The 14,486-nt window shown below is 36.6% G+C and overlaps 1 protein-coding gene across 1 annotated transcript in view; it reads left to right on the plus strand.

The window, feature by feature from the left end:
* Positions 1-14,237, plus strand: part of Ywhaq (tyrosine 3-monooxygenase/tryptophan 5-monooxygenase activation protein theta) — a 35,385-nt gene extending 21,148 nt beyond the window's left edge. The window contains exons 3-6 of the mRNA XM_015479987.2: positions 7,768-7,891; positions 11,098-11,261; positions 12,068-12,163; positions 13,144-14,237. Coding sequence (XP_015335473.1) covers positions 7,768-7,891; positions 11,098-11,261; positions 12,068-12,163; positions 13,144-13,203 — 444 coding nt within the window. The 3' untranslated portion in view covers positions 13,204-14,237. The remainder of the gene's footprint in view (positions 1-7,767; positions 7,892-11,097; positions 11,262-12,067; positions 12,164-13,143) is intronic.
* The last annotated feature ends 249 nt before the right edge of the window (positions 14,238-14,486 follow it).

Consider the following 14,486-nt stretch of genomic DNA (forward strand, 5'->3'; position numbering starts at 1 on the left):
CTTCACACACAAGGTACTACTACTTTGCAAACTTGAATTATCACATTCAACATTTTGTAATACTTCTGTGTTTCCTCAGTTTGGGGGAGAATGAGAACTCTTCCAAGATTATGACTAGGAAATTTTTGGTTACTTGGTATTTTAGTTGCTGTTAATATTCCAATTGGTGCCTTCCCTTTATGCCATTACCTTGCCTTCCCACTCTAAAAAGATTCCTTCAGTAATGCCCTGAGTGGGAACATCTGTCTTTGTCTGGAAGTGTCTTTGCCTTTATGTGCTACTTTAATTGGTTATGGAATTCTAGCTGACAGTTGTTTTTCCCAGCACTTTGAAGATTCTTGATTGTTTTATGAAAAATCAACTGTCAGTCATGTTATTGTTTCTTCCTTTATAGGTAACCTGTCATTTCTCTGGTTGCTTTTAAGAATTTTCTTGTCTTTGGCATTCTGCAATTTTACCATGATGGTCTAGGTATGAATTTATTTTATTTTATCTTGATTGAGATTTAGTGTGCATTACCAATCTGAAGATGATTATATGATTACAGAGAGTCTTATCCATTACCTCTGATTAACATTTCTTCCTCATTCTTTTTATTCTCCCCTGAAATTCCTATTAGAGATTATCTTTAGACTTTGTATTTGTGTCATAACTTCTCTACCTTTTTTTGTCTTGTTTGTTCTTTATTCTGGGTTCTGTGTAGTTTCTTCAGATGTACCTTCCATATTATTAATTTTCCCTTCATTTACCTCTAAATATTTTAGTTGTTTTTTTTGTTGTTGTTAAATTTTTTATTCTAATTCCTTATATATGGCAATAGAATGCATTACAATTCATATTATACATATAGAGCACAACTTTTCATATCTCTGGTTGTATACAAAGTATATTCATACCACTTGTGTCTCCATACATGTACTTTGGATAATGATGTCCATCTCATTCCACTGTCTTTTCTATCAGTTGTTTTGTTTTTATTTAAAAAAAAAACAACAAAAAAAAACCTTTCTCTCCTTTCACGTCCAAGCAGCCCATTCTTAATTCTTTGTATTCTCTCCTCCTGGCTTTTTTTTTTTTTAATCCTGATTATTTTATTTATTTATTTATTTATTAGTTTTAGGTGGACACAATATTTTATTTTTATGTGGTGCAGAGGATCGAATCCAGTGCCTCATGCATGGTAGGTGAGCACTCTACCACTGAGCTACAATCCCAGCCCAATCCTGATTATTTTAATCAGGAAAATTTTCAAACTTGTACAGGAATGAAGAAAATAATATATATCCCTACCCAGCTTCAGTAGTTAAGGATTCTGGTTTTTTAGCCCTACCTCCAAACCCCAGTTATTTTGAAGTCTTTGTCATCATCTTGTTATAATTCATAAATGTTTAAATATATATCTAAATGTATCTCTCTAAAGGATTCTTTAATCATTTCAACATAACTTTTTTTATTAACACTTATTTTTTTTTTTAAGTACCTGAGAAATAACCCTTATTTGTCTTCTGATTTCCTCATTTATTTTATGATCCCCTGAAAAAGTTTTTTTGGGGATTTTTTAGCTTTCATGGGTATCTTGAATTGTGGAAGTCTACCCAATGGTTTTTTTGTTTGTTTGTAGTACTAAGGATGGAGCCCAAGGATGCTCTACCATTGAGTTACATCCCCAGTCCTTTTTATTTATTTTTTTTCTTTTGAGACTAAATTTTGCTAAGTTGCAAGGCTGGCCTCAAATTTGTGATCCTTCTGCTTTAGCCTCTGAACTTGGTATGCCTGGTTGCTTACTTTTTAAAATAGTTTTATTTCATGGTTTTTAGTAACACCAAATTAAACAGAAATGCAAAGTACTGTGGAAAAATGAAGAGAAGATTTTACTTTGTTTTGCTTGTTATTGACTGGTGGATAGGCCGTTTGTGATATTTGAACAGACTGTGTAAATTTGTAATTGAAGATAATGTTGTATTGGTGATTTTTAGAGGCAGACATGCAACCAACTATGCTATGTTTACACTGTGGATACATAAACATTTACATATTGAAATGCATATTGTTTTATTATAATTACTTTATTTGTCCCTTATACCTTAGTTAGGACTTTTAACAAATGTTTTAAAATGTCTGTTAGAGTATTTATTATCCACTAATTTTATTTTAATATAGTTAAAAGATTAAACATTAGTTATAAAAGGAGTATTATCTGAAGGGATGAATGGGTAAGGGAAGGGAAGGCACTATTAAAAAGTAAGTCCAGGGCTGGGGATGTGACTCAAGTAGTAGCGCGCTCATCTGGCATGCGTGGGGCACTGGGTTTGATCTTCAGCACCACATTAGACTAAAATAAAGATATTGTGTCCACTGAAAACTAAAAATAAATATTTTTTTTTAAAAAGTAAGTCCAAGGTGTCATTATGAAAGTTGCTTTGATTATTTTGGGACATGATGAGGTTAATATTTACAGTTAATATTTCAATTAACATCTGTTTGTTTGATAAATAGGGTAATTAGTGTTTTGAAAAGTCCTACCGATTAGATGTCATCACATGTGGTTTTTAGTGCATATCTAAAGAAGTGTCTTTTATGTGCACATGAAATGTGCAGCAATAAATTTAATTCCTTATCTTGTAAGTATTGAAAAAAATACTTTGGGAATAGGGAATATGAGTCAGTGGTAGAGCAGGTGCTTAGGATACTTTAAGCCCTGAGGTCATAATGGGGTTGGGGAAGGAAGCAAACTAGAAAGCTTTGAACATAATATGTTACATCTCTTCTGCAGGGTGATGGTATAATATCTTCCAAAAGTGGATACTTCTAAGAATGAAAAAAAATAGTATTAATAATTATACTGGGATGGCAGCTTAACTGAGATGATCCTGGGCAGACCAGCACATATAGTCATTGTTCTCCAGCTCCACCACTTCATTAAGGTAGTTTGTAGAGGTTTTAGGATTTGGCATAGCCTAAGTGAAAAATTTTAATGGCATTTAAGGTGGAAAGAAATTGATTAGATTTTGTAGCTGAGTGTGAGTTCTAAATGGAATGCTATGCTACCTACTATCAGCTGATCACACGGTGAACTGTCAGCTGATCACACAGCATGATGTGTCTTAAGGCTTGCTTGATCTCTATGATAAAGTTTCACTGCATTCTTGAAAAAGTTTCACAGCCTTCCAAGTTGCTAGGATTACAGGCATGTAGCACTGTGCCTGGCCCAATAATTTTTAAACGACGCAAGGATAATTAACTATTCAATGCATTTCTTTAATTAATGATAGAAAACATTTCCACAAATGATGTTATATGATTGACTTGAATCAAACCTTCAGTGTTTCATTGCTTGCTTGGTTAAGGCAGCAAATCCTTTATGAAATTTAACCCTAGTGGGTATACTCAGGGTAGAATGGGGCTTGAAGTTAGGCTTTTAGATCATAATACCCTCATTACATAGTTTAAAAAAAAAAAAAAAAAACAGACTCTTGGGAACCAATTTGACACAAGATTTCATAGAGCTAATGACAGTACACAAGTCATTTCCACAGATGATAATTGAATTTCTAAAGCTCTACTTGGGTTGTGTTACTGATTAAAGATTTGAGCTGGGTATGCCAGCACACATCTGTAATCCAAGTGACTCTGGAGGCTAAAACAGGAGGATCACAAGTTTGAGATTAGCCTCTGCAAGTTAGTAACATGGTCTCAACAACAACAGGAAAAATGGTATGGCTGAGTGGGAGAGCACCTCTGGGTTTAGTCCCTAGTAGTATCCCCACATATACACAAACACACAGACATCTCTAATTTGAGTTTGGCCTTATGCTCCATTTTAAGGTTTTTGTTTGTTTGTAATAATGACCTAAAATTAGAGATTGAACATATTAATACTGCAGATTAATGAACTTTAATAAGCTGATAGGAAATTTGAAAAGCCTTAAAACATTTGTTTCTTGTGGATTGTTTTGCTCCTGTTTTAAAGCTCTTCTTTGGTTACTTATTTTTTCCTAAATCAGATTAGTATAAAGAGAAAGCTCTATAATGAGAGATGAGCAGCTTATATTGTTTGTAAATCAGAAATTACTTATCAGTGAGTTTATTTAGTATAAAAATATGAATTTGTTGAGTGCTGTGGAATACCACTGAAGACAAACAAATTACTTTAGAAAAGCGGTTGAGGGTAATGATAGGATCTTTATGCTCTCTCAGGTTCTCAAAAAGGAGAACCTTCTGCCCCTCAGGTAACAACCGAGCACTGGCAGGAGCTCAGTCCTGCTCCAAAGCTCCCAAGAGCACAACATTTTCCAATTAAAGAGTTTGTAAGGGGGATTTCTAACTTCATTGATAAGAATAATGTATCCAGAAAATTAGTGGAGGAACTTTCAACTGTATAAATGTTAACATTGATTCACTACTTCTCTCTCTTGGCATCTTAGCAGTACCCCTTCTCTCCAAGTGCTGAGCTTCGAGCATCATAGGCCAGCATTCTACTATGAGCCTCAACCGTAGCCCTTTAATTAATACACTTATTTGGAAAGATTTTGAGGGAGCCAGTTGTAAGTTTGGATCTATTTGCAGGTTTTGTTTTGTTTTTCTCTCAGGGGTCTGTATTGAGTTTTTAAAAATAATTTTTAAAATACTACCAATTAAATTGTACAGACAGGCTGTATGCCTCAAGTTTTAGTAGCCTATATTCTATCTCATATTAATAGCCATGGATAACTAGATAGAACCATGGTCATTTTGGTAAGACTGAAGCAGCATCCATTATCTTTTAATTGGACTAAAATACACATCATATGGGAAGACAGAATTATTCTGTACCTGTTGTTTCCTTCACAGAGAGCTAGTGGCATCTGAAAAAGAACCCATGATACCTGGCTGAAACTCCAGGATGGAAGTAATGTCCAAGTCACTTTATAAAAGCCCAACACTGTAAATCGTACGTAATGGCTATGTGCAAACTAGTTGTTAAAATTAATAACTTTAGAAAGGAGAAATTAGCTCATAAGTGGCTGAGTTCTAACTAATGCACTAGTAGCAGCTAACTGAATCCTCAGAAGGCAAGTTTGCTTGTAATTGTAATACAGTCCATGTCAATAGGTCCTCATGAGCAGCCTACACCTGACTCAGGAGAGACTAGTGCTAGAATGGAAATTTCTCTCATCTCTGCTTCTTACCCCAAGCCCTCTATTTAGTCAGACTTGACTTTTTTTTTTTTTTTTTTTTAATTTAAAAAGAAAAAGCCAGCAGTGGTGGCTCATGCTTATAATCCCAGTGATGATTCAGGAGGCTGAGGCAGGAGGATCACAAGTTCAAAGGCAGCCTCAGCAACTTAGTGAGGCCATGAGTAACATAGTGCGACTCTGTTTAAAATAAAAAGTACTGGAGTACTTTTTAAAAAGCTCAGTAGTTAAGCACCTCTGGGTTCACTCTCCTGTACCCCACCCCCCAAAAAAAAATGTTTTAAAAAGACTCAGTTTGGGATTTAGAACTTTTTAAAATGGCTGTCACTATTGCCTCCCTCCTTTAAGAAAAAAAAATGCTAAATTCAGTTCATAAAAATTTTAAACTTTCAATTTTAAAATTAAAAGACATAGAGGGAAAAAAATAGTGTGACTTTCTAAGATTCTGGGGAAGAGTTTGGGGTTTATTAAATAACTATTAAAAATGTACTGGTAATGTTGAACAGAAGAAATTCTTAAAAAGAATCCCTTGATTCCTTTTTCCCCTTCTGAGTGTGATGATGTGGAGCAGCGCTTGTTTGTACCTTGGGTGTGGCCCTTTGGGCCTTTTGCCACACTCCTGGCCCGGCGACTTTCCAGCTTCAGCCATGGTTTTCATACTTGCCACTTTCATAACATATGAACTTCTGGGAGTTTATTACATAATTTTTCACTAATTTTATTTTAAAAGCCTCAGGCCTTTTAAAATATTCCTTCAGGGGGCTGGGGATTTGACCCGGGGATAAATATAACATTTAAAAAAATAATTTTTTTTTTTACTTTAAAGGTTTTATATGTTTTTCTGTTTCTTTTCATTAAAATAACTTATGGATGCAGTAGTTGGTCTTGTTGGGTCATTTTTAAATTAGGTAAACAAGGTTTCTTGGATTAGAACTACATTTTCTAAACTTGTATTTTAGATCTGTAAAAAGTCTTCATTTTCTTCAGTAGTGAATTTATCTGAAGTTGAAGCACTTTGTATCATTGTTGGTACTTTTATGTCTTAACTGATAGTATGTAACTACTTTTCCAAAGTGCAATCTTAATTTTCTTTGCTTAGAATTTTTCACTAGTTTAACTTTGCCTGAAGCAGTTCTCAAACTGTGTACCTAGGCAGGAGAACTGGCCAATAACAGCCAGTGTTTATTGAGCACTTAACATGTGACATGGTTACATGAGCACTTAACATGTAACATTTCCCTCATTACCAAATCCAGAGCTAATGGCATCTGAAAAAATTTATTACCAAAACAAACCTGTGCAGTGGGTGTTAAAATCTTTAAATTTCTAAGAGAATTTCACTATATTCCACAATATTTTAGTACTTTTTTTTTTTTTGTACTGGGGATTGAATCCAAGGTTGCCATACTACCGAGCTGCATTCCCGGTCCTTTTATTTTTATTTTGAGACAGTGTCTTGCAATGTTGCTTAGATTGGCTTTGAACTTGTGGTCCTGCTGCTTCAGTCCCCCTGTCACTGGGGATTACAAGTATGTACCAGTGTGCCTGGCCAAAAAAGATTTTAATTATTTAACATCAAGTAAAATTGGTAGTCTTAAAATACCATACTTGTTTTTTGTGACTTTTTTTTTTTTTTTTTTTAAATACTCCTGGTCATACCTGGCATCTTTGGAAGTACAAATACTTCTGTTTGAGCAGCACTGGTTTTCGTTCCATCAAGTGCAGGTATCTTGATATGAAATCAGGGATAAAAGAAATACCCAATTTTTAAAATATGTAAAATCGGGCTGGGGTGTAACTTAGGGATAGAGCACTTGGGTTTCATCCCTGGTGCTGCTTTTTTAAAAAATTCAAATTCAGTTGACATAAAATTGCTGTTCAAGTTTCTAAAGCTCATACACAGTTCCTGGGCTTGCCTTATTCTTGACAGGTGCTTGTCTGTAGAGGGTACTGGACATGCTGCTTGAGGCTGTGATGATTTACTTGTTTGTTCCCTGATTGTACTTTTCTCCCTGGAACTTGATGTCTTAAATGTTTTGTTTCCCCTCCCTAAATAAAATGATTACAAATCCCTGTTTTCTTCCTGGTTCATTCTTTCTTCTTGATATTCAAGTATCCCTCCCCTAGGAAGTTTGTCTAACCCCTGGGGTCTCTGACAGAATCAGCTATTTAATCTCTGTGCTTTCATAGCATGTCATTTCTATATCTATTAACACTTGGTGTGTAGATTGGGAGCTTCTAAGGAGCCGGGACCTTATCTTCAGTCTTGTGTGTATTCACTCTGGCCAAATACCTGGCATGTATGCAAGGATCAATAAATGTTGAATGAATGGCTGGGTAAAAGGGCAGGTTGTTTCTAATAATGTTTGGGGTAATTTAGCTTTACTGTTAGAAACTGTAGGCCACATGATTTAAAGCTTACAACAAGCAGTTGTAAGAACATGCTTCAAGTTCTGGCTAGAATGATATAATGTTATATTAATAATAGGCAGTTCAAATGCATGATAGGCAGAAGCATGTCATTATATTACAAGTTCTTGCTATAATTAAATGGTTTTTACTAGTGTTTACTGTTTTATCTTATTTCTTTCAGGAATTGTTGGATAAGTATTTAATAGCCAATGCAACTAATCCAGAGAGTAAGGTCTTCTATCTGAAAATGAAAGGAGATTACTTCCGGTACCTTGCTGAAGTTGCCTGTGGTGATGATCGGAAACGTAAGTATATTTGACATACATGTAAAGTCAATGTATAAAAGGGAGTTGGGGAGAAGGTGACACTTATGATGATAGTCTATGTCTCCAGGCCTTTTGTAACTTAAAAGAAAATTGTGCAACTTGTATGTCAAGAAAGTGAATATTGCCTTATTTGGAGCGCATGATTTGGGAGGCTAGGGCAGAAGGATCACAAATTAGAGGTCAGCTTCAGCAATTTAGAAAGACCCTCTCTCAAAATAGAATATAAAAAAGAACTGAGGAAGTAGCTCAGAAGTAAAAGCACCCTGTGTTTAATCCCTAGTACCAAACAAAGAGAAGGAAAAAAATGTAGTCATTAATTTAATGTGTCCTTTAAAAATTTAAACACATGTGAATTCTAATTCTAATCTGATATTAACAACAGGATCGATCTCTTAATATTTTTAGCTCTGGGTGATTCTGTATTTCAGTGGAAATTACATGTAGAACATAGAAACAGTATGTTATGTTCCTTTGTCATTAGTTTAGTATACTACTACTGTCAGGTTTCTGTTCACGATAAAAGGCTCAGGGGTTACTCCAGTTGAACTGGGCTAAATACCTTTTTGTTTGGGGTCGCAGTGATGGCTCCTATGATCTTAAGGGTCCGCAGGAAGAGAGAGAGCGAGAGCACGTGCTGACCCCTTTTATTGAGGAGAAGCTATTCAAATGAGGCAAGGGGGTTTCAGGGGGCTGAGTCTTCTTCATGTGTCCACTGTCGGCAGGTTGATTGACATCTGGGTAGGCCATACCCAAGGACACAGAGAAGGGGACACACACACACACACACACACACACACACACACGGCATTTCCATGGAAGATTCTATCCTAAACAGGGCAAGGGGTTATATTACAAAGGAACAGGTGAGCATAGTTCCACCCATGGGGCGGGCTGTAGCAAGACAGACCCATGCACGAGACACCAACCCTCGACCCTCAAACCCAAGAAGGGTGGGGAAAGTTCTGCCACATTTCTGTGACTGAACGCCTCAGCACCCAGCCGGGGATTGTGACTCAGTCAAGTGCAAGGTTGGTCTCCCACATACTACCAATTTTAAAGGATCACAACATTGCTAATCAGAGTTCTGAAGATAGGTAAGATGAGTCTATTTTTGGTGTATGGTTTGTTCCAACTTCACAGTAATTTTAAATGACCCTCATGTCTAGGTTTTATTTGAATACATAGGAACTGTGTTGACTGGAAGAATTGTCATAAAAATAGAATATTAAATACCTTCGGTGAGGGTACTGGGGATTGAACACAGAGGCACTCGACCACTGAGCCACATCCCCAGCCCTATTTTGTATTTTATTTAGAGACAGTTGCTTAACACCTCACTTTTGCTGAGGCTGACTTTGAACTCAAGATCCTCCTGCCTTGGCCTCCCAAGCCATTAAATACTTATTTTTTTTAAGTCTTAGACTATCATTTAAAAAATAATGGGGAAAAGTAATAATCAGACTCCCTATTTTAATTGTGGAAAAGTAAACTTATTTGCAGTGAACTCAGTCTTCTGGAGTATTATTAGCGAGTATTATAATAAACCCTACTGAATTTTATATATGGGCCTGCTGGCAAAATTGTCAAGTTGAAGGTAGAGAAGTATCACTGAATTCCTAGTTTTTTACAATAAGCTTGTTTTTTTTTCTTAATATTGCCTCATCCAAAAAGATGTACTCCTATACTCTGATCTCTGAGTTAGTCACTGAAAATGAGAATTCTGCCATCCTAAGTATCAGTGTAATTGAAGATATAAAGAAAAAATAGTTATACTTTTCTGTAGTAAAATCTGTCTGCTAAACTAACACTTTGTGCTGATGTATAATTTCTGTTGCCACACAGATAAGCAGAACTGGACCTGAAAACATTGACACAGAAATGAAAATATTTATAACAACAAGTCAAAGGAATGTCCTTGGGAGATTGGGACATATCCCTGGCTTTAATCTGAATTAGCTGCTTGTAGCTCACTGACACTCCTGAGTCCCACACATAGTCTCACATGCATTTTGTTCATCTGGATTTGTAAGTGGGCTGTCCTTATTACTACTATTCTCCGGCGCTGGGCTTTCTCATGTGCCTGACAGCATGCCCTTCTCACTACATGAGGGCTATTCCAGCCGTAATTGGGTCAATAATAGGCTGTTTCAGAAGAAGGAAAATACACACATTCAGCAATAGCTTAATTTGTGTTATGTTAGTCTTTAAGGCTCATGTGGGCACCTTTTCAAAACAGTGATGATTATAAAGGCACAAAATTTGGAGATTTTGGTGGTAAGATATTTGTAAAGTGTTCTCATTATTTAGGGAGGTAGCATTCCAGTCAAAAAATTGTGGGGTTGGGGCTGGGGCTGGGGCTGTAGCAGAGCGCTTGCCTAGCATGCGAGAGGCACTGGGTTCAATTCTCAGCACCGCATGAAAATAAACAAATAAAATAAAAGCATTCTGTCCATCTACAACTACAAAAAAGAAGAAATTTTGTTCTCACCATTGGTTTATTTTTATTGATAGGCTTGGTCTTATAATTCAGGAGAGGGCTGTGTAAAGTGGTACACACCTATATTCCCAGCCTCAGCAAATCAGCAAGGCTCTGAGCAACTTCAGCCAGATCCTGTTGCTAAATAAAATATTTAAAAGGGATGGGGCTGGGGTTGGGGCTGTAGCTCAGTGGCAGAGTGCTTGCCTAGCATGTGTGAGGGTCTGGGTTCGAATTTCTAGCACTACATAAAAAAACTAAGCAAATAAAGGTATGCTATCTATCTACAACTATAATAAATAAATAAATAAACAAGGGGGCTGGGATGTGGCTCAATGTTTAAGTGCCCCTGGGTTCAATCCCCAGCACTAAAAGGGAAAACATCTTAGCCTCAGAGATGGGAAAATGTGATATACTATCTCATGCATTTTTATAAATTAGCTGTAAGCAAGCAGCATTATAAAGACAGTTGAGTGACTAAGTGATTAAGTAATACCAGCACAGTTTAAAACAAAAAAGTTTCATATAATGGCTGTGCCCCACTTTCTTGCATTATCAATTAATTTTTAAATATCTAGTACTAGTATGCAGTGGTTTAAAAAATGCTACAGAGAAAAGTCTCATTCTACCAAAAGCTAGTAGCATGTGTTAAAGTTAATATGCTATATATTGGATATGTTGGGTATAGTGTTTTTTCTTTTCTTCTCAGAAACGATAGATAATTCCCAAGGAGCTTACCAAGAGGCATTTGATATAAGCAAGAAAGAGATGCAACCCACACATCCAATCCGCCTGGGGCTGGCTCTTAACTTTTCTGTATTTTACTATGAGATCCTTAATAACCCAGAGCTTGCCTGCACACTGGCTAAAACGGTAAGATGTTTTCCAGGAAATGTCCTCTTTGTCTAAGGTTGTTTTGGATATCAAGTATGTTAATTTCAGCTGGGTGCATGCCAGCCCGTAATCCCAGTGGCTCACCAGGGTGAGACGGGAGGATCGTGAGTTCAAAGCCAGCCTCAGCAACGGCAAGGCACTTAGCAACTCATTGGGACCCTGTCTCTAAATGAAATACAAAATAGGGCTGGGGATGTGGCTCAGTGGTTGAGTGCCCCTGAGTTTAATCCCTGGTACCACCTCCCCCCCCCTAAAAAAAAAAAAAGTTAATTTCTAGGTGTTTCACTTGGATGGATAGAGGGAGGATTTCTTCAGTATTTATGTGGATATATTCCTTTTTATTAGCATCTTGTCCACATGTCCCTAGCCCTGAACACCATAATCTCTTCTAACAGTGATTATAGCAGTAATCTGGCTAAAGAGCATGGGTAGAGTAGTCAAAGAAGTGTGAATTACTTTAGACAGGAAACAAGGTTTGGGAAGTAATGCCTGCCAGGGCGAGAGGCTTTTCCAAATAAATAGTAGTTCTTGTAGGTTATATTAATCATTGTTACCGTATTGTGTGTCCTATTAAAGAATCAAGAAATGCTTAGTGTTTCAGAACAAAGCTTTTTAAGTTTCAGATTGTATGCACAAGTTCTTAAACTGTGAATCTCAGGAAACGATGCCATTGAGTTTGTTGTTAACTGATAGTAGAATATAACATTGATGTTCACATATATTATAAAAATGGTAAACTAACCAGTTTCTATCAATTGCTTACCATGGATATTAATATTTATCAGGCTTTTGATGAGGCCATTGCAGAACTTGATACACTGAATGAAGACTCATATAAGGACAGCACCCTCATCATGCAGTTGCTTAGAGACAACTTAACAGTGAGTTGTTCACTCTTTTATTTCCTTTCAGGAACAAAAGTAGTTTATTCTCTCAGAAAATGGACATTTAATACATAAGTAGAATTCGTAGGCAGGTTTCCCTAGTGAATAGGCATTTTATCAGACCTTCCTGAGAAGGTACTAAGAACAAGGAATTTGGTATTAACATAATGCTATTCTGTGGGTTGAAGGTGTTGATTATATTAGCATAGGGTTATATAGTTGTAGTGTTCTGTTTAATTAATTATTTATTTATTTGTGGTGCTGAGGATCAAACCATGGGCCTTGTGCATGTGAGCTATAACCCCAGCACATGTATTCCCTTTATTTGGGTAAATTTGCAGTAGCTTATTAGGGACTATATAGTTGTAGAAGCTTTCTTAAGATCCAGTGAAACACCATGTTCTATTAAAAGGCATGGTGGCACACACCTGTAATCCTTGGAGGCTGAGGCAGGGGGATTGCACGTTCAAGGCCAGCCCCGGCAACTTACTTAGACTGCCTGTCTCGAAAACAAAAAGATCTGGGGATGTAGCTCAGTGGTGGAACACTCCAAGTTTCAATCCCTGTACTAAAAAATTACCCATTTTTTTGAAATGATTATAATCAGTATTAACTAACAAGTTTTCACTTGTTTTTATCCTAAAACTAGAAAGATCCTTAGAAAATAGTACTTGTGATCTTTTTTTCCCCCGTTGGTCTTTTTGGTTGGTTTGTTTCACATAATTTGGTATAGAACTCAGGACTTTGCATATGATAGACATTTGCTAGTAAGGCTCTAAGCAACTTAACAAGATCCTGCCTGAAAAAAATCAAAAGGGCTGGGGATGTGACATGGTGGTTAAGCACCCTGTGTTCAGTCTCCAGTCCCCCACCCCCCCAAAAAAGAAGAATCACACTTTGATGTAGCAGTAGGACTTGACAGATTGTCTGATCTGGAAATAGTAACCTAATATAACTTTTTTTTTTTTTAATTCTAGTTATGGACATCAGACAGTGCAGGAGAAGAATGTGATGCAGCAGAAGGGGCTGAAAACTAAATGCAAACAGGGTGTCATCCTTCTTCCCTCAAGAAACCTTTTTACACATCTCCATTCCTTATTCCACTTGGATTTCCTATAGCAAAGAAACCCATTCATGTGTATGGAATCAACTGTTTATAGTCTTTTCACACTGCAGCTTTGGGAAAACTCTATTCCTTGATTTGTGTTTGTCTTGGCCTTCCTGGTGTGCAGTTACTGCTGTAGAAAAGTATTAATAGCTTCATTTCATATAAACATAAGTAATTCCAAACACTTTTAGTAGAGGACTAAAAATGTATCGGGTATTTAAGTAATCTGAACCAGTTCTACAGTGACTGTGTTTTGTATTACTGTGAAGATAAGAAAATGTAGTTAATTGCAATTTAAAGAGTGTTCTACATGACTTCTTACTTTCTACATTCCCTTCTTTATTCTTCTTTGAGGGTTTCCTTTCAGTAAGCAACCTTTCTATACTCTTACTGTATTCCTTTTTAGTGGGAATCCAGAAGTATTGGATGGAATGGGAGAGCACTTGATATTTCCTGGCTTGCGGGGGGGGGGGGGTCACAAATTGAAATGCCTCCTATATCCCATGTTGTGGAGGTCATGTCCATCTGTGATCACAGGGAGTTTCCTTATTCACTCATCATTTGCTGCTGTTTAAGTTGACAACTACCCTTCCCAGTAAAAATTCACTTACACCTCCTGCCTTTGTAGTTCTGGTATTCACTTTACTATGTAATAGAAGTAGCATGTTGCTGCCAGAATACAAGCATCGCTTTTGGCAAATTAAAAGTGCATGTCATTTCTTAATACACTAGAAAGGGAAAATAAAAGTACACAAGTCCAAGTCTAAAACTTTAGTACTTTTCCATGCAGATTTGTGCACATGTGAGAGGGTGTCCAGTTTGTCTCGTGATTGTTCTTTAGAGAGTTGGACCACTATTGTGTGTTGCTAATCATTGACTGTAGTCCCAAAAAAGCCTTGTGAAAATGTTATGCCCTATGTAACAGCAGAGTAACATAAAATAAAATTACATTTTATAAAACCATTTACTATGACTTTGTAACATTTGCATTACCCGTATTTTAAGGGACAGGTGAATTTACTACTTCCTGAAGTTGATTGATACTTCCCTTTTATCTTATGTAAAATGTAGTAGTGATACCCATATTTCTGCATTGTGGTACACTTGTCTGGGGCTTCCTGGAAATGTGTAAAATTGGACTACAATTTCTTAGTGTTTTACCAAAATCAGTCTCATGGTCCTTCTCTTTCTCAGATGTAAATGATACCTGGC

Source organism: Marmota marmota, unplaced genomic scaffold, assembly GCF_001458135.2.
Source record: "Marmota marmota marmota unplaced genomic scaffold, marMar, whole genome shotgun sequence".
NCBI lineage: Eukaryota > Metazoa > Chordata > Mammalia > Rodentia > Sciuridae > Marmota > Marmota marmota.